This window comes from Anopheles coluzzii, chromosome 2 (assembly GCF_943734685.1).
Source record: "Anopheles coluzzii chromosome 2, AcolN3, whole genome shotgun sequence".
NCBI lineage: Eukaryota > Metazoa > Arthropoda > Insecta > Diptera > Culicidae > Anopheles > Anopheles coluzzii.
The window spans coordinates 97,138,200-97,163,016 of record NC_064670.1 but is presented as its reverse complement, the minus strand read 5'-3'; the positions used below and the strand labels follow the sequence as shown (position 1 = coordinate 97,163,016).

General features: G+C 42.5%; 1 protein-coding gene across 3 annotated transcripts in view; it reads left to right on the top strand.

The window, feature by feature from the left end:
* The window catches only part of LOC120951037 (DNA-binding protein D-ETS-3), a 68,199-nt gene that overhangs the window by 35,157 nt on the left and 8,225 nt on the right, over positions 1–24,817 (top strand). For all 3 annotated transcript variants that reach the window (XM_049606989.1, XM_040369520.2, XM_040369521.2), the window contains 2 exons: positions 10,729–10,776; positions 21,855–22,044. In XM_049606989.1, coding sequence (XP_049462946.1) covers positions 10,729–10,776; positions 21,855–22,044 — 238 coding nt within the window. The remainder of the gene's footprint in view (positions 1–10,728; positions 10,777–21,854; positions 22,045–24,817) is intronic.

The window sequence follows — 24,817 nt, the reverse complement described above, 5'->3', positions numbered from 1 at the left end:
ATCTACTATTTTATTTAACCTTATTCAAACAAATTATTCTCTAATCATGCTTGCAACCCCTTATTTTGGTTAATTATTAAACGCCCATAACATTTTCCTCTCCCGTTTGCAAAACAAACCTGCGCACTTGCTCGTTATACAAAAATCACTACACCCTCCTTCAATTTCGTCCTCAGCCCGCCGCTCCCCCTTTCTCGAGCATCCTCCAAAAGATTGCGGCCACTAAGCCCTTGCGCTTCGCTAACTTTTCATCCCGTTTCAAATTTTCGGTCACGCTTCGTTTGGCAGGTTCAAACGACATTCCGGTGCCCCCACTCCCCCCCCCCCCCCCCCACCCAATGGTTGATGGCCCCGGGGCGCACTGGCACCGCTCGCTCGGTGCGCATGATGGCACGATGGTGCGATGGTGTTACAAATTACACCCCGCGGCGTGTTTTCCTGACACAACATTAAAATTAAACTTTCGCGTCGAAGTGCAAATCTCCCTTTCGGTACCGGGTCACGGCCGAGAAGCTGAGAAGCCACGGGACCGAAGGCACAGGATGTCATCTGTGTGCGCGATAGAGGCTAGAAGGCAAAAAACGACTCGCTGTGTGCTGTCTCTCGGCACACATACAAGCAATCCACCTAGTTGGTGACCCCCTCGGGCTATTCAAGGGTGCCAAGAATTCACTCGCAGCCCTTTTTGATGTATGTGGTGTCAGTGTGTGTGAGTGTTGCCCTGAGGCTACCTTCACACTGGGTGTCCTCTGATCTGCCCCGCGCGATGTGTACTCTAAGCGCGTCAACAACGCGCGGTTTGGGTTTGGAAAATTCAATTTGAGTTTTGATCAAAAAGTGGTTTTGATGATTCGCACTGATTGTAAACAATAAAAGCGCGGACGACGTTCCGTTCGGCGGTCGATTGTGTGTGTTCCCTCGGGGTGGTGCTGCCACAGAGTGCTGCCGATGTTCTTTTAGCAGCCGCGTGACCATACACCAAGAGACTGTACGGGCTTTGCGATACTGAATGCAGTGAACTGGATCCTTTCATGTCACCTCAACGATTTGGACAGGCGGGGGTATGGCCAGGGGTTTTTGACAATTGCGTGAAGAAATGTTTTTCTTCCGCTCGTGTGATTTCGTACGATTGGCGCATGATTGTGGTACCGGGGTGGTGAGATGTCAGGTACCATATCTCGGTGTCGTGTGGCATGGCGTTTGTAGTTCTGCTGGATGACAAGAATAACATCTATAATCTGCTCCTTTGAATTGAGCATTAATGGAACTGTGTCGTTCTGAAAATGATATTCCAAGCTTGATTGACATTCAAGGGATTGGGCTGTTATGCTTTTAAAACAATAGAGTTTCTATCAAGAAAGCAACTTTGAGTACACATTTTATAATAATTAAATATATTAAATATATTTCTTAGTGAAGGACTATTTCTTGAGGATTGTTAAGGATTGTGTTTGATCCCAGTCATTCTTTTGCTTTCTCACACATTTCTAGCACATTTCTCAATGCTTTAAATCGGCAAAAGTTATTAAGGACTTATTCTTAGACCTAGAATATTATCTATATGTTTTCGTAACCTCCAAAAATCTTTTCATGAAATTCATGAATTTTCTCATACTTTACTTCAGTGGCGGTCATCCCTACTCGGAAATTGAATAATTCATATTCAATTGCTCCAGATATCTGCTAAATTTCAGGCTACCAGTACAGTTCTTTAAACCTCGTAGATTGCCTTCGCACAATGACGCACGAAGTGCAAATGCTGTATTTTGATAACGGTAATGGCTAATCACGATAAATCAAAATGTATCACTATATCGGCAAATATTGGCTAGAGATGTGGCCATTTTGTTGAGGAAAAGATACTACCAGCCTACAGTCGACCTCATACAATTCATTACCCAGTAATCAATACAAGATTACCCTTATCAAAGAAGTGAAGAAAGTGGTATTTCAATATATGATTTCCGAACTTTCCAGAAAGCCTCAATGTTGGAAAATGGGTGAAAATATTGGTAGTCCGACTTTAGAGTGCTCTCAGGAAATAACTTCTAAAACACATGCTACATGCTATACCTTCTCAAACAAGTAATGATGTGTAACTTACTTCACTCTTCGATAATGAAACTATTAAAACTGAATGTTTAAAAATTCTTCTTCAGTGGATAAACATTAATACACCCGTTTTTCTTATCATACAATTTACAATCTATTTCTGCTTCATTCAAGTAACTGCCAAAGTTCTTCGCGGGCCGTATGTTTAACATGTCTGGTCTAGATATATCTAAAATATAGATTTTTTCTTCTGAAACCTAGTAAAACTGCTTTAACATCGGATTATGTTATTGACTATGATTATTTAAACTCTGATTCGATCTCTCAATGTCCGGCTATTTACTGAAGTTAAGAACCTAGACAGAGTCATTTAGATTAACAATTAAACATAAAAAAGGTTGGTCTTGCGAGAAACTCACTCATTGTTATTAAGGCACTCTAGCTTCCCATGGGTATCGGCACTAAACCAAACTTTACCAAAATATACTTTCAAATCAAACATTCATTCAGACATTCTTGAGACATCCTTCGCTTAATCCACTCTTGAAATACCAACTTCTGAGCCAAAATAGCTTCACAAAACCATTCTACCAAACACGTCCCCTTTGGAGTCATCTTAGCTTCCCACCGTTTCCAGTAATCTCACGCTTAATCGACCTTTACTACCTCTTTCCATAGGTTGTTGGCTATGGTATAGTCTTTCCTGTCCTGTCTTTCTCTCCCCCCCCCTCACTTGCCACTTGCATTGACTTTGACCGACCGGTGCAAACAAACCCATCAACGCATCATCATTTGACCTTTACCGGGCGTGTGAGATGGACAGCGGCCACTATTTGCCTCCGTTGTGGCCAGCCGTCATTTTCTGGTCTTACCCGCTTTTAATTACGGTTGATGTCGATGGATGTTTGCGAACTTTCCTACTTCATTATCGCTGGCTCTGTTTGTCCATTCGCTTTTCCCTCGCAGGGGTTACGTTTTCTCTGGTCCAACGCTAAATTTTGGCATTGTCTAGCCGCTACAATCGGCACTGGTAATGGTGTTGTTTTGGAAATCGATAGAGCTTACCACCAGAAAACTGATCTTATTTGCTATGGAACGGGATGGATTGCTTGTAGTTTTGGGATGATATTGTACGACGTGTCAGGCATTCAAGGAGGATACTTTAAGATGAAAAATCCCATGCCTTCACTATCCCAATAGTGTATATTTAAATTCATGGGACATCATCGTAACGCCCCATTGATTGACAATATTTGTAAATTTGATCTAAACCTTGTAAAATAGAAACCAACATCAAACGGGAGTAAACCTCGCCCCAAAAAACACGCACTGGTAGGTTCGTTAGGTTATGTTTCCGTCGGTTCCACCTTCCTATTGGTGACACATGTGTGCTTCTACGCGAACAAGGACCCAAAGAATCACGGTCACAAATCTATGCAAACATGCCACATGTTAATGCAACCATTTCTTTATTTTTGGGTTCTTTTGTTCGCTTTTGCTCTTTATATTCTACCTTTGGTTGATCTCGCACCAGTCAAGCAGATTAAGTGTATCCTTTCCCTGTGAAGGGTCGTTTGATGCTTTTTTTGTGGAACACATCAACAAAAACTGGAGAAAAGGAACATCCGGTACGCACCGTCAGATTGTATTGATCTGACAACAATACAAAAAATTCGTAACCCAGTACAGTTTCTTTGCGGAATGTGTTAACTCAACCGTCATTCAAGCGCGTTGTGACAAAGCCGAAGAGGAGAAATTTATTGGGTATCGATGTTGGGCAACTCAACAGATTTCCACATAAATAAACATGAGCTCTGGGTGATTGACTCACCCTTGCCTCGTTTTTTTTTGTGAGTATGTCAATCTCATAGGCTCTAAGCACATCTACAAAGAACTGCAGATGCTAATTAGAAGAATAAATAAGAACTTTTCCAGTGCAAAAGTGACATTTTTTGCACAATTTTAAAGCGAAATAGTCAATAATCTGTACTGTAAACACGAAAGATGTTTGGAAATATTGCATTGAAAATAAACATTTACATTTCAATTAGGATTAACAGTACAGAAAAGAGTGTGATGTGTTAGAAAACGAGTGTTAAGACATGTTTGCACAAACAACTAAACCTTTTCTGAAGCTATTTACAACTTTTATTACAACACTTTGAGTAGTTCTTTCCTTACGATTATGATAAAATCATTATTAACTAGTCTGCTATTCAAATTATCCCACGTTCAGGCGCAACTTTTCGTCAACCATTCAAACCCACCGACAAACCACTCCGACTTATGTCACAATATTTGATCACAAAGTGCTCGCCGAACCAAAACCCTGAACGAGACATTTCAAAGCCAGGCCCTGGCGAACCATGTCAGGCGCAGCCACCTACTCAATTGACAAAAGCGCCATGAAAACATGAAAATGCTCTGATTCTCCGTGAACCTTAAAAGCGCTTTTCCCGTCAAACCCGCGTCATTTACCCCGCGAATGCCACTCGATGGCACTTCAATGGCTCGCCGTTCCTGGGCCACACGAGCCAAACAACGACAAAAAAGGCCCCATTCAAACTGTGCAGCTCCTTCAACTGAAGCCCTTAATTGAATATATATTATTCGGCTTACGGTTTCATGAGCCACTTGTACCAACCGTACCCACCTGCGGTCCACAATCCCTATCCCAATTCCGGTGCCTCAACATTCGGTGCACATTTTTGATTCGCAATCTTTCGTTTGCGTTTATTTTGGGTCCGTTTTTTTTTGTTGTTGCCATTTACCGGCGTTACGTGAAAAATCTACCCACTCGCAAAACCACTCGAAACACACAAACACTTCCGTCGAGTGACGTGCTCTTCTCCACGTGGTAACAAATGTATCGATGATGATGATGATGATGATGAGGGTGCAGTGGGGAGATTTGTTGCTTTCGCGCCATGCAGCACCGTGCAGCAGTGACACAAAACACTAACGTTGTTTTTTTTTTATTCGCAAAATTTAAAATACTTTTAAAGTTTCAACCACTCAATACGGCGTTGCTGCTTTACGAGGTTTGCATGCCATGCACGCAAAACAATAGACGATCGTTACGCATAAGCCTGGTGGAAGTGGAATTAGAATTTATGGTGTTCGCTTGCGTGCGCGAAACCGCTGGCTACCTTTTTTGCGATTTTTCTCCACTTCAACCACAACGCCAGTAGAGAGAGAAGAAAAAAAACCTTAAAACCATAATAAACAATCTCAAATGCAGACGGCGTAGAAATGGGAATTTGGATGTGCGTACAAAATTGTGTCTAATTTTTCTGCCCTGGCTGGAGCACAGCGAAACGGTTTCGATTTCGATACGGCTCGTTCATCAAAATGATCATAAAGTAAGGAGGACACATTTTGCACGGTTTCGGTAGCGGCGGGAAAGGGTTGCATTTCGCGCAATTTTGATGTTTTTGGTCCTTCGAACCGGATCGCATGGAGGCGATTTTTAGGTTTGAAATGGCTGTATTGTACAGTAGTTTTGTGGTACATACCATACATTTCTATTAATTTAATAACATAGTTTTATGGATATATTTATTACCGTAAAACTACACAAAATAATCAAGTTGTTTATAAACTTACAGTTAAATTTAGTACAAAACAATTCTTAGTACAACTTTATTTACTTGATTGATTTTAGATCAAATGATAAAAAATATGCATTAACATCGATTTATTAATATTTACTATGTAACGTGATTTTATGATGATTTAGATCCAATAACAAGTGAATAAACACCTTAATTTGTGAGCATGAATCATGTTTTAGGAAAAAAATGCTAACAGAGCTGAACTTTTGCTAAAATTCATTATAACGAATTCTAAAGCGTACATGCTATCGTCAAACTTCCAACCAAATCTATTTTTAGGCAACATTTTTTCCAACCTAATATAGCGTTGATTTGTACTGAATTTATAATCAGCACAATAAAACTTGCCACCTCCCCGACATTTCCTCCCGTCCTATCAAGCAATTAAGCTGAGACAATTGCCACACCGTCCGTCCAGACGGAACGGTAAGAGACAGGGTCCATTTTTATGGCACCTCACAACTACAGTTCCTTCCGAAGGGATATAAATCCAACCACCGCTACCACCAACGCATACATGCACTTGAGCTAAAAAAGCGACCACGATGCGTTGCTAAAATATGCAAATTATGCCAAACGCTGCACCTTCCCCCCCACTTTGCCCCTCGGAAGGCCGGAACACTGCTTAACTCATTAAATATGATTAAATAATTATGTCCTTCTGCAGCTTCAGCGCCGTTGCGCCCGCTACGCTCGCACCAACTTGGCAAACAGTGATGGCAATGGTTGCAGTTTTTGTTCGTTTGTTTCTTTTGGAGATTTTTTCCCAGCCTCCCGCATCTTTGGGCTGTGCTTGCACTCGCTGTGCCCGCTCCGCCAAGAGATTAATTATTAAATTATGCACTTTGAAGATGCAGCACGGTAGAAAAGTGCGCAAAAGTGGACGCAATTAAAGGTCAACCCGGCCTGGGGTAGCCTTCTTATGCTCCGGCTTGTCTTGCCGTGTCACGTACGAGTGAGCCTTGTGGAATCATTTCCATTATCACACACAAAAGTTAGCTCGGGCACGACAAGTACAAAAAAAAAAACCACGAGGCAACGACAAGTACACACGGTGCAATGCCCAAAAACGGGCCACCTCCTCCAACAAATGGTCCCCGGGCGGAAGACGGTGTAATTTAATTTTACGATTGTGGAAATGTCTATATTACTGTACTCGGTACACACGCCTTTCGATAATGCCGTTTCTCCTTTCCTGGGCTTTTTCTGATTTGGGTAGCATGGTTTTTTTTTGGTCCTTCGCTCCATTTCTGTCCTCCAACAGAGCGCAACAACAGGGCGCGTTCGCTTGTGGGACTTGGAAAATGTGAATACAGGAAACATTTCAAGACGAAGGAAAAGAGAAGAAAGAGAGAGAAAGAGAGAGAGAGAGCGTGCTTGTGTGCACTCTGTAAAACAGGTCCTTCGGAAGGAACTGCTCAAGCGTCACTTCGCTCCCTGTTCTGCTTTCGGTTCGGTTTCCTGTGTGTGACCTCCGGAAAACCATGTCCCAGGGAAATAACAATTCATATTAACACACACACGCACACACATACAAACACAATTCGTGATCGTGCTCGTGCTACAAGCGAGTCAGTTTTTACCACCAGGTACACCTTCCCGCAACACTCCCCCTTGAGCTCCATGGGCTAATGGGCTCTAACGACTTACGGAAGGAAGAAGGAAGAAAAGTTGAGAAAATATTTAATAATAACTGGAAGTGTTACTACTGGGTGGCGCATAGCGATGTGAGGTAGTGAAAGGAGTGCGAAAGGATTGTACAATTGTTTTTTTTTTTCCTTCAAGACCGTGGGCGCGTTGGTCGGAAAGCCGACTTGACTCGAGAGCCACGGTTACAATAAACGATTGACCCCGGGAGGACCTCCGTCGTTCGCAACCGTGTGCAATGTACCGGGCCCCAACCCCTGCCGGAAGGGTGGACGGAAATCACAAGGAAATAAGGAAGCCGACGGAATAAAACGGGACCCTTCAAACGCGCACACAAACACACACAGTCAGGTGCGAAGTAGAATGTTCCACTCATTTAACTCAAGCCGGCCCAGGACGCGGCTGGCTGATCGCTGCTGGTTTTGCCAACCTGCACGGACGGAAACTGGCGTGACTTGGCCGGATTTGACAGCAAAAAGGGAATAATAATCACGCGCTCACGCGCCGTCCTTTTGGTATGCATTCTGCTCGGTACAGGTATATTCTTAACTTCTCTTCTGTGCCGGACCATGTTTTGTCGCTGTTTTGTCACAGAAAAAAGGAATTCTTCCCTGCGGGAGAACTTGCCCTAGGTAACAGATATTGCTCTTCTCTTGAAAGAGCAAATATTCAACTGCATGTAAGTCTTTACCGGTCGGGTCAATCGGGCCCTTCTTGGCACCTTTTTGCAAAAGGAATTTATCAAACAGAGGGGAAGCTGGCGATTGATTCGATGGACAAACAACCGGTCAGTTGCACATCAGCTCCCTTGGTGACGATTGTCGTGCCAGCGGTTCCGAATCTAATAACGAAAACTGATGGCATGATTTTTCATCATGCGCTACACTTCGCCTACTCACACTTGACCACGGGGCGGGCGGTGTCTTGGTTACGGCGACTTAACGCCTGTTTTATTTCCCCCGGGGGTCCAGTTAGCGGCGCCAGGGAGTGTGCCGTGTTTGTTTGTTCAGTGCTGTTTGTTCATGGGAGCAAAAGCTTTCACCCAGGAAGAAGTCGATGAAGGTTAAAGTTGGAATCAATATCTCAGTGAATGGGAATAAAGGGATTTTAAACACTTTGTTTAAGGAACAGGAACATTAACAGTACTGATGGGAAAGTTTTACAGTACACATCAGAGCAAATTTAGGATTTGTACTAAAAAAACATCGCTGTACTAAGTAACTATGCAATTTCCATACAATTGACATAAAATACTTTTCATTACAATTTTTTATTCAAATTTATTTAGGCATTCAAAAACAATTGAAACGAGCAGCAAAAGCCGTGTCACCCTTCGCTCTGAAATACGGTACACGAAACAAAGCATCCCTACAAGTTTACAGCCCTACACCGAGTGCATTGTCGCGCGCGCCACAGCAGCCCAAACAATGGGTACATCATAATGCATTAAAATTTGTTATAAAACATTGCTCATTGTTCTGCTTGGTTGAAATACACAGACACTCTCGAAACTCTCGTCCCTTCGTCAGCCACGTGGACCAAATTGTATCGCTTTCACACAGTGCACTTGCACGTGTACACCGAGTTGTGTAGCAGTGAGTGTGTGTGTGCTGTGCCTTGTAACATGTTTCGCATTTTACAGCTCGAGCAACCAAAATACAGTGTAGCAACTGAAAAAAAAACATACTTCAAGTGTACCTGCACAAGTGCTTGATAATAAGTGTAAAAATTGCACCCCTGCGGCTCCACCATCTACTGTTGTGAAATACTAAAAAATCACACTAGATGGCGCTGTTTGCCACTCCCAGCCATCGCTTCGATTACTTACGCTCCTGCAGAAATTATAATAATCACCATGCAAATCACGATGCACATTTGCACACAATGGGGAGCGCTGCAAAATGAATTACAATAATCTGAGCGCACACTCTTGCAGGGCTTGCTTCTTTTTTCAATAATTTTTTAAAGTTTTTTTTTGTTCATTTTGTTCACTTTAGTACTCGGCACACTATGCAAGACTTGGCTGTGTTCGAATGTACAATGTTGAGTATTCTTCACTCGTGAAGGATTCCTCCAATGGGGTAGTGATTTCGCTTCAAATTGTTGCTCCATTCAACCGTTCGAGTATAACGACCAGTGGATGTGCTGGTGCCTTTCGGTGTGTGTATCTGTTCTTTCCGATGACACCTCATATGCACCTTACCGTCGACGTCATCTTTTGCTCACTTGGGAGTCCTGATTTCACTCTCCCATTTCTCCTGCCCATGTTCCCAACCAACCCAACCCAACAGGACAGAACAGCCCATTCGGAAAGCTGTCGCCTGAATGTTAAAATGTGCACCGTCCATTATGCCGGGCTATAATATTTTATACAATTGCACTGCAAACTGCTGTAGTCCACACAGCTGCCGCCCTTCAAGACTCCATCGCCCGTTTTTGCTACCCTTTTATTCCAGCAAGGTTTATTCTATTGTTCTTCGACACACAGTGGAGAGGTGCAATCTGCATATTTGTTGGGTGTGTGTTTCTCAGTCTGTATTTTATTTCTCCTCACTTATGTAGTTTTCTGTACTTATTTTTTTGTTATTTTTGTTTCAATTTCAAGCGTTGCGAATGTGTCAACCACCATCACCACCGTCACACACCATCTGGGTCTGTCTTCTAGTGGGATCAATTTTTCCCACTGGAAGCTTCATTGTCGGGGCGTTTTGCACAGAAAAAGTGCACTACTCGTACATTCAAACGACCTGTTTTTTTTGCATTTCTACCTGGTTTTCCTCTTTTTTTTATATCCTGACGTTGCTGTTGCTGCTGCTGCTGCTGCTGTTACTATTTAACCATTATTATTTACATTTCGCGTCCAGCCGGGCATTTTGCAATTAAAAAACGCTTCATAGCGCATACCCGTGCGAGGAGAGCGTGTAGTGGACATTACGACGCAATAGGAAACGTGGGCAGGATATTTAATTTCTCCCGTTCCATTGTGCGCTTGATACGCTGTGCCGGTGGAAACGATGTGTCTGGCCGGTACAGTCGCAACAACGGGGACGGTTTTTAATCATTTTTAGCACAATGCAGATACATCGCAAAATGGCACCTCCGAGTGCGGCTTTGGAATGGATGATGATGATGATGACGATGTGTGTACACCGCAACACACAAATTGATGCAAGCAAAAAGAGAAAAATGTACAAGCATTACCATTCAACGGTAAAAATTGTCGACGGGTTTTAATTATGCTTTTGCGAGCGGCATTGTGCGGTGCAGATTAATGGCGCTATCTGCGCTGCGGGTAAATTATTGATCATTCGGTCGTACAATAATGAGGTTGGTGCAAATGGCATTTCCCTTTTTAAAATTTAAAATTAAAAACAATTTATTTTATTCATCGTTTTAAATTCTCCTCTCGTTACAGATCCATATCAGATGTTCGGTCCCACCAGCAGTCGATTAGCGAGCTCTGGTAAGTGTTGCACACTTGTTCTAAAAACAGGAAAGCTTCCTGAACCTCACGCTCACGAGACTCGCCTCTGAGCCGTCAAACAGTTTAATCGCTTCAGTGCTCAACCACTCAACCTAAAGCGTGTATGCATAAAATAAAGTTCTGGAAAAATCGATTCTTTTGCATAGCCAAACCTATGACCTTTCTTGGCATGCACACTTTCGCCCCTGTCCGTCCCGGAACTGCAACCGACTTGCTGGTGCTGGTATGTGTGTGTACCTAGTCAGGACGAATTAAGACCTGATTTTGTTGCCTTTGCTTTCGCTCCCACTTTTCGCTACACTTTCTCATTTGTTTTCCCTTCCGGGGACAGGAAAAGCAACAGAGCCGAGGTGGTACCGGTACGGAAACTAGTGCGGAAATGCCGAAGAAACGATGTTGTTGTTGATTAATTACTACTTCCTTTATGGGTTAGAAACACATTACCGCGTTGGGCGCTACTGGGTGGTGCTGTTCTTACGCTTTTCTGAGTTTTTTTTTTTGCTTTTTTCTTTCACTCCAAGCTCTCCGTGACTATCGAAGCGCAGCTTCGAGGTTGAAATTCTTTCACCCCGGTTAAAATATTCATTTTGCGTTCAGCGTTCTCGCTGGCATTTTTTTGTTTTATTCAACGGGGCGTGTTCGCTAATCCAACGGAACACGAGCACCTTATGAACCGATTTCCTGCCCTCTTTTTTTGCTATTAGTTGTTCACCACGGGCTCCCTCCCTTTTGGTCCCTTCTAATCAACGCACCCAAACGGCACACCGGCTCGGCGAAAGCAGCAAATTATTTGACATTAAAACGAAAAGTCATCAATTTGTCCGACCGGCAGGAATCGGCGTGTTTTTCGGTTCCCTTTCAACGCCGGTGAATGAAATTAGCATAGCTTAGTTGTGCGGAAGGAAAGGAAAGCAGGTGTGTGTGTATGTGTGTGAGGGTACCATAATTTATGCCATGTTGGACTGCTTGTAAAGGATAAGGCAGCGTGAGTCAAACACAGGAGCTGGTCAGTTTGTTCACTCACTAACCATTCGGATTCGATTCTCTTTGGGTTTGGGTTAGATGTAACGTTTTCCTAAGAAATTGCTTCCTTTTGCCTTTTCGGCGATCGTTAAGATCGTTCGCCATGATCTGGAATAAGTGTTACATCCGTTGGGCGGTGTTAAAGAGCATTGCTGATTAATAAATGGCATGTGCGGTGTTTCGGTTACATTAGGACGAAGACCTGGAGCTCTGTTAATGGTCAACATGGTGTGTTTGGTGGCTGGAACATATGAATAGATAGACAACGGTTTGAATCTCGGATAAGATGACGCGTGAGAGCTACGTGATTTGGTGAAATTCCGGTTCGAAGGACCAAATGTTATTGAAACACCGGGAAACAATTTAACAACCAACGCTGTTGAAAATCAACCAAAATTGCGATGGGACGCAGGTATGATGCAAGTAAAGGCGTCACCCAATCGCGAGTGACATAGCGCCGAATTTATTGTGGTCAGCAACTTTAAGCAACAATTTCTATAGTCTTCACACTAAGTATAATTCAGATAGATAGTTGAGTCTTAGACATATCACTACGAAGAATTATGTATAATTGAAGAGATTTTTACGCACTGTTCATAAGTTATACATAATAATCTAGGTAATGATATCCCCCAAATGACAAGGACCTCAAATACATAGGAAATTCTGTCAGAAAATATTTAAATAAATAAAAATGATAACAACCACAGTACATGTAGGCTCTACCCTCAGTTTAAGTAGATGCACTTACCAAAATAGTCGAATACTATTTTATTAAGTTTTTCATCAATTGAATAGACCTGTCGAAAACTGTTGGAACCTAACGAATTGCCGTTTCTGAGCGATTGATCGACAATGTTGTAACATTTCAGACATTCAATAAGGCATGCTACGGAGTGATTTCACCCAATTCCCGAGCTCACAATCAATAACCGTTCACCGAACTTTACTGCATCATGCGCAAAACATACAATGTGTTTCCACCAAATACTGCACCCTTGCGTACAGTGCGGCGATGTAATTTCCCTTCCGCAACAACCCGCAAAACACCCGCGCACGCATCAATCAATGCTCTAATCACAGCGCAGTGCACCAACATGGGGAACAATGAGCGAACGCACACACACACCCACACTCACTCCCAGTTCTAATGCCTCTAATGGGTGTGTTAACTGCCTGCCTTTACTGTGTTGATCGTTTTGCGTACTTTCAAAACTCTCGAAAACTGGCCAAGAAACCCGATTTCAAAAACTTCCCACCACGGTTGCCTTGTAAAACGTTTAGCCTTTTGGTAAGCAAATTATGCTCACCCTGCCTATACCGGCACACATTATTATTATTTATCGAAACCCGAAGATCGAACGCCGGGGCACGCGTGTAAGTGTAAAAAGTCACCCCCCACTCCGCTGCCGAGCGTTCCGAGGTGCAATCAAACCCCGGTATTGTAACCAACACGTGTCAAAACGTCGTCACGGGTTGGTGCGTTCGACTTTTCGCTCCCCTTTCCCTAGCCGAATACAACTTTCCGCTATCCTTTCCGTTCATTGTTTTCCTAAAACGTTGCTGCAGTTGGCGCCCTGCTCACACACACCAACAGACACACTGCTCTTATTAATTTGTTTCTCTTAAAAACAATCGACCCACAATGAATCATGAATAAATGCAAGACAGCAGCAGCAAAAAGAACGCAAGACTTTGGCTGTTCTGTAACGCACTGTCAGCATGAATGGGGTGCGATTGTCCATAGCCCTGGCGTATGCGTTTGTGTGTGTCTACCAGTTTTTCGCCTCACCTTCGCCTCACCTAAATTGTTTGATTGAGATTTTTTTTAACACCCTATTGAACCAAACCTAGGGAAGGGAAGGGAAAAAATGTTCCCGAGTTTTACCTTTCCGAGCGGCGCTGGGTGCACCGGTCAATTACACGAGACCCTGCCAAACCCTGCTTCCCGTGTGAGGTGAGAAATCTCACTTCGCATGAGGGTTGAGCCGTAAGCTTGCCTGCAACGGGGAGGGTCGTGTGCCCGCACCGAAAACTAAAGGTGCCTCGTGCCGCGTGTATGTTACGGCTCCTGTCGAGATAAAAATCCCAGGACACCAATTTGGCTCCACTATTTGCACGGCAAATGGAACGGTAAACATACGTCCTGGAATGAGGGAAAAATCGGACCTGCGTTTCGTTGTCTACACACTGTCTCTCTTTCTCTCTCTGGTTTTATTATTTCTTCTCTGTCCCTTTTTCCATCTATTCTTTCCCGGTCCACTGTCCCCTTAAAGGTGTCTGGGTGATCCTCGGCTCGTTCTGCTTCAAGACCTCCCGCCACTCACGGGGCACTGGAACGAATTGAACCGGAACCGGGTGTACTTAGGGGGGTATCTACACCGGGCAATCATACGTACCCGCACAGACAGACCGACTGTGTGCAACCCATGTCCTGGACCGGGTGGTGTTGGCAGTGACTCTTGACCGGTACCGGTTTTTTATCCAAACACACCATCACCAACCCGGAACGAATGGGTACTAGGGGATTTGGAGTTTTCTCGTGTTTTCTTTTGGCACTCATGAAATATTCATCGACTTTAAGGCTAAAACTCATGGTGTCATGCTGCACAAATGCGAGGGGAATTGTTGGTCTCTTTAAAATTGACTTACGGTCAGCAATTACGAAGCGGTGTTAAAGGGCAAGGTTAAACCTGCTGGCAATAGGAAGGAAAGACATTTATCTGAGTGAAGGGAAAATACTGTAGTACACTGTACATTTAAGGATCAAGAGCTGAAGATCATACACACTGTCAAATGATTTGGCAATTTAGATGCATTCATGATACGAAAAACTGAGTTTAAATTATTTAAAAAAGAAAATTTTGTTGATATTTTCATATGAAAACAGTCTGAAGACTATACAATTACTAAGCAATTGGTTTGTTTTTAGTACGTGATTAGTAGCAAAGTAGTTATGTATTAACCTTAATCAGCCCCGTAATAACATATAGAAACACTTGATGTAATCACACTAGCCTACAAATGCGCTCAATATCAAACACACCTCGTAGGACTTACTTACATGCCCGTCATTGGTTTACGCCTCGTATAGACCGTCCAGTCGTAGCAAGGACGCAATATCCAGCTGCGTGGTACTAAATAAGTCTCGGAAGTTTGTATAGGCCGGTATGAATCGCGAAGGTTATGATGTCATAGAATAGAACAAGAAGCAAAACACATCCTTAAGCCGTTGATAGTTAAAAAAATGAATGTATAAACAGATTCCTCCAGTTTCGTTGATTTGAAGAACTTTTTAGAATAAAAATATACTAATATTATGCGAGCACTAAAGTAAATAATCACTACACTACACTAAGTGAGCTTTTCCATTTTTCACTGATTAAAAATCAGAAACATTATTAAACTGTAGCTGTAGATAGTTACAAATGATCAAATTAAATTAAAAAAAACCTACGGTTACACTAAATTACTAACAAAATTACGCTCAACTCGATGTTCAAATAATTAACTTAAGTAAATAATAAACTCGATGCCACACATCAAAACAAATGCTAGATAGGATATTTATTTCGACTACCAACAAGGACAACAAAAGTTTAAAAAAATGAGTATAAAATAGTCTACTCTTAAAAAATAAATTTCCCGTCTCAAAGGGAAAATAATTTCACCACCATCTCTTTCCTCTTCCCAACCGCCAACATTTTCCTTGGACGCCCGTTTCCATGTGGGCGACACTAATTAGCACTTTTCGTGCGGCAACCGCTCAAGGAAACTAATTAGCCGGCAAAAGTCACACAAGCTCCGGTTGCCACTGATGCCCGGGGCCGGAACTGTGGACCGAAGGGAAACCGGAAGCCATTCGCCGTCGCAGATGCCTGCCGGCGTTGGAAATGCAGTTGAAATTTGTGTAAATGAAAGAACAAATAAATGCAAAACAAAACACAGATGAGAAAACAAAAAGAGAGAGAGAGAGTGGAAAGATAATATTACCATAAGATGGAGCCAGAGGTACGAAGCTGACAATGTTGAAGCATCAAACACACGTACTGATTCGCACAAACCACACAGCAGTGAGCGAGTAAGCAGGATTGTTTGCTCCTATCTCAACTTTAATTCATCAGCAAGGAGTGAAAAACGATGGCACAAAACCACGAATAATAAGCTACCGTGGTCGGGGGTTGCCACTGCTTTAACATTGCATCCTTCCGATGTTCCGGCATTTCGAGCAGAAAAGAAATGGGAATATGAATGCTGGACCGATCTGTTGTTCTCTTCGCTTGCTTAACCAACCAAGAGTGTGATGGAATATGAACAATAATTCCCCCCCTCTGGAACCACACAGTTCAAGCTGGCACCCGAGAGCCGTGTACATTCGCTACGTGTTTATTAATATATTTACGCTGAAGCCGCTTAAAATTTGGCTCCAAAGCTAGCGGCAAATGAAGGAAAATGATGGCCAAAAGGCAAATGGCAAATGGCTGGCCTACGCTGGCAGAAAACGACAGCAAAAAAATAGGTAAATAAAGGCAAGAAACACAAAGCGTTTAATTAAATTTCCGGTGCGAGTGTGCGCGACCATTTCCATGGTTTGCGCGCGCCAGCAAGCCACGCTTTCCAATATGGTGCCCGCTTTTCTTGTGTGGTGGTGGGGCCAATCCATTTTCGACCATTTTTCCACCCGCCTAGTAGTACACCCAGGCTTTGAGGCGATGATGGTTGGCAGGGCAAAATTTGTAAAAAAAAACGAAAAAAACACTCTCACATACTAACAGCGTAACGTTTTGCAAGCGTTTTGAGACTGGCCGCGTGTTGTTTGTGTGTAACGCGAGGTTACGTTCCAGCCGCGCGCTATTCCAAAATGGGAGAAAAGAAAAACAAAACATTCTGCACGAAACCCCACGTTCGCGTAATTAGCTCCCTCTGAGCCGCGGGCAGAAGGCGTTTGGGGATGAGTGTGAAGGTGTACGGGATTTGCTGTACAAAATGGCGTATAAAAAACATTGCCATTACCATGGAAAATGCGTTGAAATAGAACAAATGCGGGGGGTAAAGGGCCTGGCTGTGGGATATGCTAATAGAGAAAGCAATCGCGGTATGGTGCGAATTACAGCGTCACGGTGTTTGTTGGCAAATGTTTTTCGTTTCGATGTCACATTGAAATGATTCATTGCTTTTAGTGAAGGATTTTTTACCCTTCATTGCACTTTGATTGTTTGTTAGGCGGAGGAAAATACTGGTTTTGGTATTTTTTCTCTTTTGTCGTTTAAAGGCCGGGCTACATTGATCGTACTCTCTGGTGTAATTTTGATTTTCACTAGCGCTCCTGGCGGCGGCTGACCGAAGCATTTTGCCAAACAATTTGGAGCCGCTTCCGAAAATACGTTATTTTTCCATGTTTTTTACTTTAAATGGACTGGAAAAGCTTTGTAATTGATAGATAAATATGTTGTGCAAGTATTACAGCAGTTTTCGCATCAAAAAACGGTGAAAAAACTAATTATCTTTGAGATCCAACACGACCATTCCCTTGAAGATGAAAAAAAGCTTCCACCAGCCGCCGCCAGATGCGCTAGTGAAAATCAAAATTACACCTGCGAGTACGGTCAATGTAGCCCGGCCTTAATGTTTTGATTCAAAAAGCTTTGTTTCTATATTCAGGCTTTAGGAACGTTGTTTTATTAATTTAATTTTTAGAATTTTAGAAGGCCTGACATTACGCATAATCAATTACAATTTCTAGACGATATCTCGAGAAGATATCAGTGAAACGAGTTGTGTTTTTGAATTGTAGTTGGGGTACATATTTTAATTTTTTAAATGATCTAAATAGTTGCGTTGTAATAGTTTAGAATTATTTGTACGTATTAATGTCTTCTGAATTATTTCGATTTGCTTGCTAGTTGATTAGACATTTAGAAATCAGAAGTATTTTCGATATTAGTTTACTATTCGCTGCTTAGTATTCAATCTGATGATCGAACCCTACTAAAACAATGATAGTACTGTTTAATTTCCGGTAGATGGAGCCACCTGACGCCTTATTAATGTGCTAAAAGTATTGATTAGTAGGAAGATGTATATGTTCTTGTTGTTAATTCTGTAACTGAACAAGAAAAAACTATTATCTTGTATATTTTAAGCACAATCCATCCTAATGGATTGCTAAAAAGTAATTATATTGTTAACTAACTCTCAAAGCTCAGCTGGACTAAGCTATATAATAGATCATGCACTATCTTTTCCAACAAACTTCAGGAAAATATGATAATACTGACACAAAGCATAATTCAACACTCGCAACAATGCGTTGCACCTCACAGTTGCTTCAGTACGAGAAAGGCCGCCCATGGTCAAGCCTGCCGGTGTACGGTACGCACCGCGCTCGTTCATGCAATCCTTTTAAACTAAATCCACCGGGCAGTGGCAGGAAGTCTTAAATCAGTCCTCGATTCAAGACGATCTTATTTGCCATCCCCCCCCCCCTTTCGACCATAGGGAAAGACTCCAGTGCCATGGTAAAATTTTGCCCTCGCATGTCTCACTACAATAATTCTCGGAAATCGGTTCCCTTCTCCCCTTCCACCCGAGAGCCCACAACGCACCGATGTCCAACAACGACCACCACCGGCAAGTAAACTCGATGTCTGATCGCCGTGTAAGAAGGCATTCCTTTTCGCTCCCTTTTATCGCTTGGCCGTTCCACAACGGCGCACAGCACAAGGCGTCCTTCGAATGGGCCGGAACCTTCTTTTGGTCCATTTTTCCGCCCGTTTCTTACGCCAGCGGGGCAGCCCACGCCGGGGTTGAAAGTGAATCGTGTTCACTAGATCTTATCATCACGGTGTGCCCCGTGCCAGTCGGCTCATTCTTCCTACAAGTCGTTACATTCGCTGTAGTAGTGTGCCTATGTTTATGGTCTGCTCGGCAGAGCCGCGTAGGAGGTCCCGCTTTGCGTGTCACCGTGTACGTAGCTCGCGTTGCTTTGCCGTCGGGTATAAGTCGATAATAAAGAAATAAAAATAGTACACAACCTCAACGACTCGGCCCGCTCGGTGGCCAACACGGAAGCAAAGATGGACGTATGTGTACTGAAGGGTGGTCCAGCGTTTGCGTGGTCGAAAGGGATATAACCTGCACCGACACAACAGGCAACAGGAAGCAAACATAACGAACCCCCCAAACGAATAAAGCAAGAAACAACAACATCCCACCAGCATGGCTCCCTTTGTAGAGGATAGGGACCTCAAGAACAAGAGTCGAGCCACACACTCACCGGTCAGCCGGTTGTACCAGAAGACAGATGACCCAGTAACACTTGACCTGAAATCCCCCATACTGCTCCTCGTCCTAGGGGGGTGATGGTCGAATCGATTCACTCGAAAGATCCATTCCAACAAAGACCAGTTCCGGGACCAGCGTACAATGCAACCGGGCACAACAAAAAATAGGACCACCCGAACCGGTAACAGGGGGTCGTTACTTTTGCTTCTTCCGAAAGCCCTTATCGCCCACCGCAGCACACACACATAGAAACGCACATCTACATTTGCCCCGTTAGCTGGACGGGCCAGCTGGTCCAGTTAGACACTAAATAAAACCCCGTCCGTACAACAAGTAGGAGGAAATGGGCGGTCAAGGCAACAGGAAGGTACGGAAAAAGGTGTGAAATGATCGGAAACCGGCAACAAATTTAATCAGAGGGAGCGCAGCTCGACCCATGCCCACCAAAAGGGGGTCGCGCGGGTCCGTTTGGCGGTACCACGGAAACCGTCCGGATCCGTTCCGTACGGATGGTGTTCGTTTGCGGTGTCGTTTGGTTGCCTTTTGCTCGTGCCTGATTTTAATGGAGGTGTTAATTATAACCCATGGATGGTGGGGAAACAATTGATATACTATCAATGAAAGTGGAAGAAAGTGGGTATTATTTATAACAACCTTTTATTTGCCAAAAGTTTTAATGGTGGTGTGTAAATTTCTGAATACTAAAGCCTTTACGCATCGCGATTGTATCTTTTAAATGCTGACAGATGGCGCTAAATGCAGTTTTTAGTACAATATATTACAAAGTTTTCTATGTTCAATATCCTTTCTTTTCCCTTAAAATCTTGTTTGCAATTGTATGATCAAACGACAATACCAGTATACGATTTAGGATGGGAAACAGATCTACGTTGAGTCTTGTACAGCACGGGGCATCCTTTACAAATCAATAGCTAAAATCTATAAAGATCCATCCCAAATTCATTAATTAAACGTCTATTGATCTGAGATATGAACAGAACAGAACAGTTGAACAGAAAAGATGTTCTAATAAGATTTTGGAGGATTTTTGGTAATAAAAATATTGTGAATAAAAAAATATTGTTTAAAATCTAGTTTTCAGTTGTCCAGTAGACCAAAACAATGAATTATTTCAGAAAAAATTAAAGCATTATAAACCCTGCTTAAATCTATGAAATTGAACAGAAATATATTGGCATGAGTTTACTCTTTGGAATACAATTTTGTTGTTTGTTGGCATGTTAATCTGCTTTTATAACTGGAGATTCTTAAAACCTTGTGGTTCAAAACAATGTAAGCACTTGAAACATGGTTTTTAGATCGTGCTGACGGCCTATCCTTTGTTAGTTTATTCCCAAAACTGTGGAATATTTGTCAGAATATTTAACATGCAATTCAAATTGAGATTTTCGGCTTGTACTATTTAAAAATCATTTTTTCTTTGAGTTGACTTTGGCAAAGTACATGGTTTATAGAGCTTATTTACTGAGTTTTGACAGGGAATTGCACAGATTCTCATGAAATACTATCGCTTTGGTTTTAAACACATAAGACACTTATTGATTTGAGTATGTTGCAGTGCTAGAGGGAGCGAAATAAACTCCTAATGATATCGTAAGTCTAGCAGTGCACCGTAGTTTAGCTAAAGGACCCTATCAAGAAGACATATTTACCTACGTTCAATAACGTTTCGATAGCTGGAAACAAATTAAGCACCCTCGAAAAAAAACAAAAACTGAATCAAAATCAAAATAAATCTTCACAATTCTTTTCGCAGCAGGACATCGCATCAGAAAAATCACTGTTTGTGTCTAGTTTGCCCTTTCTAACTACAAGCACCATCCTATTTATCGCCCAGATATTTCAAACAAACTACCTCCCCCGTTCCGGTGCGTAGGCTATAAAAACACATCGAACATACCGATTTACTAATGATGAATCACATAATCCGCACAGATTGAATGCGACCGAATGTGACCGAAAACCCATGCAGCCTAAATCTGAGGGAAAATCCCTCGATAGGCACCCGGAGAATCCCGGGTTTCTTCCACACCTCTCGGTAGGGTTGCTAAATTCTACCCGTACAAAGGCGAGGGTTCGCTTAGACCACGCACCATGGTCTTTTTTGGGCTTGGGTGGGTGTTATTATTGATGATGTTATGATAATTAGCCCTTTGTTGTAGTGCTGCCGTATGGTTGTCGCGGCACCGCTCGTCCTTCACCTCGCTGACATCGCAAACGTTAATGTGTCCCGGTCCCCTTCGCTACGATACGGGATGAACGTTTTTTGATCGTTTCGGGAAGTTAGGTAATGTTTTTTCCCCCTGTTTTCCTCCTTTTTTTTCGCGAAACTCTACCACCCGCTTGGTGGTAAATTTACGGGCGTATTATGAATATGTTGTAATACGCCCAAATGCCTAAAATGCTTGTTGAATCATCAACCACTTGTCGAGCGCGGGCGAGTGGGAGTATTGCTGGTGATGTATGTTCCAGCTTGTTTTATTCTTAGTACACTCACACACACACACACAAGGACAAAGTGTAACCACTTAGTGAACATAGTCGTTCTAATTTTCTGGTAATTTTTTAACCATTTTCTTCACCCGGTGTGTGTGCAACCGGTTCTTTCCTGGAAGGTGGATGATTAATGTGCACTAGAAACGAACCTAAGGAACCTTCCGCCATCATCATTATAGTGATCGCCGGCACCGTTTACTAATATACTTTCTTTTTCTTGTTTTCTCGTTAAGGTTCTGGACAGATACAGCTATGGCAGTTTCTGCTCGAGCTGCTCAGCGATTCTACCAACGCCACCTGCATCACCTGGGAGGGTACGAACGGCGAGTTCAAGCTGACCGATCCGGACGAGGTGGCCAGACGCTGGGGTGAGCGAAAGTCAAAACCGAACATGAACTACGACAAGCTCAGCCGGGCACTAAGGTACGTACTGTGTAATGGATTGGATGGGAGCTGGGGGAGTGGACGATCCTCCCCGCCGCTACGCGAAAAGCATAATTTATGCTTAATGTTCTTTTGATGTCAGTTTTATTGCAATTTTCACTCAATTTACTTCTGTCGTCGAAAATTAGCCACAAAAATTCGTACACAAATCGTTCCTTTTGCCCCGTTTTCTCCAACTCACCATTATTAGCCCTGCCAAGGATATGGTCGAGCTTTGCGTTTGCGGAATCATAGAATTAGGATCATCGGTGCTGGCGGCCCGAAACGGCAACGAAACTACTGCAGGGGGCGCGTTCGGTGGGTTGGCCGCGCAACAAAAGAAATCATCCCAGTAAATCAAATTGTCTTTAACGATTGCCACCGCCCTGCTCGTCATCTTGGGTTCGATTTGAATCGTTGCCCACCCGGCCCCCCCCCCCCCCCGTAACGGACCATTGGCAGCGCTAGCTGCTGGATGAGTGTTTGCCGTCCTGCTGCGCGTAACGCGACGAAGCTTTGTCAGTCTGTTCACATTCAGATCTATCGGGGGTCTTTTTTGTCCACTCACTCACTCTCGTCTTGTCACTTTCTTTTTTCTTTTCTCGACCGTCGATAACGATGGTCGAACTGCGAGCGCTACATTTGACCCGTAATGGGATTAGCCTTTGCGCTTGCTATCGAACCGTCGGACCGTCGGATTGATTCCGAGCAATAGTTAGCCGGGACCTTTTTTCCATCACCGAACGGTTGATTGAATGGCAAATTGGATCACACTGTCCAGCGACCCGTTCTCGGTTCTGGGTAGCATGCGTGTTTGGGTTTTTCTTATTCGGTTCAACAATTAGCCATGTTTGCCCTTTTCTGTACTATTTTCGGCATGTTAGTTTGATTTTTGTCCCTTTTTGCTGGGAATCGAAATGATATTTGTATTGCCGTTTTTCGGGATGATTGGCATCATTAATGGCATGGGGTGAAGTTGTGTTTGGATTTTATTTTGTGTATTTTTGTAGGTTCATTTTGGCATAACAGGAGAGCAAAAATTCCATTTCTCGTCAATCTACTACCAATAAGAACAAAACAAGATTTCAACAAAACATTTTTTCAAAACTTGTAATACACTGCTTCTTGTTTCTATAGCCGCACCGCTAAATTTCGTGTCTTTGCTACATCTTCAAAATATATGATATCGATCAGTAGGAGGTGATTGTTTGGGGTTGTAAAAAAGGAATGTTGTAAATTTTTAGTTATTTCTACCATGCGTTTTGCTCTTACTGACAGCAACAGAACGCCAGTATCCACACGAGCACGGATACACAAATGTGGTTTAAGAATAAGAACATAAATTTCTTACATTGACCCTTCCGAAATTTTGATCCTAAGTCGGTATAAAATATGGAGCGAATAATTGTGATAAGGGTATATGCAAAAAAGGTAATTTTTCGATATAGATTATAATTCACTATTTGGAAAGCTGGAGAGAAGCTAGACAAAAAATATTGAATTGATATTATTGAGAATTTTAGATGTAATGAAAGGTGCAGACAATACAACAAAAAATAAGTTAATAATAAAAGATTAAGAAATGTAAGTAAAATCAACCTTCTATCGTAATTTATCCAAGTGCGGCAATGAAAAATAAGCGGGCACAATAACGTTAGTTGATTATTGCAAGAGCAGGCATAACTACTGAAAAATACCTTTTTTGCAACCACAAACAAACACCTTATATTGACCGACATCATATCTTTATAGCAAAGACACGAAAATTAGGGGTACGGCTGAGGAAATTAGTCGCAGTAAAGTTTTTTAGCGGAAAAAGACGATGGTACAAGATTTTGTGTTTGTGTAATGAATGAATGAAAAAAGTAATTGAGGTTAAAATCGAACCTTCAATTTGACCAGGAACGGAACGAGCCAAGCAGAATCGAAATTCTGAAAATTCCTTCAGTAGAATATATCTATCATGGCGTCATCTGCTTGAAAAAATTGTGAATTATCATAGCGACATTCATCCGTTAAAATGACGTCATATTTTGACAAATCGCTTAAAATGCTTGCTCTCAAAAATCTGAAAATAACCATAAGTTTACTAAATGTTTGTAAGATAAAACTTCTCAATTATTTCCATATTAATTAACTATTTTTGTCAGCTCTGCACAAGAATATAAACATACGAAATGTATTAGTTGTGCTGTTAGTTTATTAAATGACATATAACGTGATATGGCATAGATTCAAGAGCACACTAAGAACTCATGAGGCAATCGTATTTAGATGACTTCCAACAATTCTATTCTAACATCTAAATTACGAGCCATTTGTTCTCTTTAAACAAAGTGAGTTTAAGTATCAGCTTGCCATACCTTTGGAATAAGTTTAAATTGTACTCCTCTTCATAGTAACTCTTAGTATGCTATCATTGGCTACAAATGTACGTGTCCTTCAATAAGTTATCATATGTTGTCACACATTCAAGCCATCCCAATGATTGGGGACACTTTTAAAAGAAGTTGAAAATGTTCGCTAACCGTCCCGTCCCATCAACCTGTGCAGCGTCTCACACGTCAAACTTTACAGCCAGGACAAAACTGCACTTTCGCAAAGTTTTGGTGACAAGTATGATAAGCTCTTAGATATTTCTTTTGCCAATTTAATCAACCGTACCATCCGCGCCACATCCTCTTCACCAAAACCCAACCCAAATGCTGTTCGCTTTCGGTGTGTCTTTTCATTGAAATATTTTCATTCAGCTATCTCACTAGACGTGCCAGAT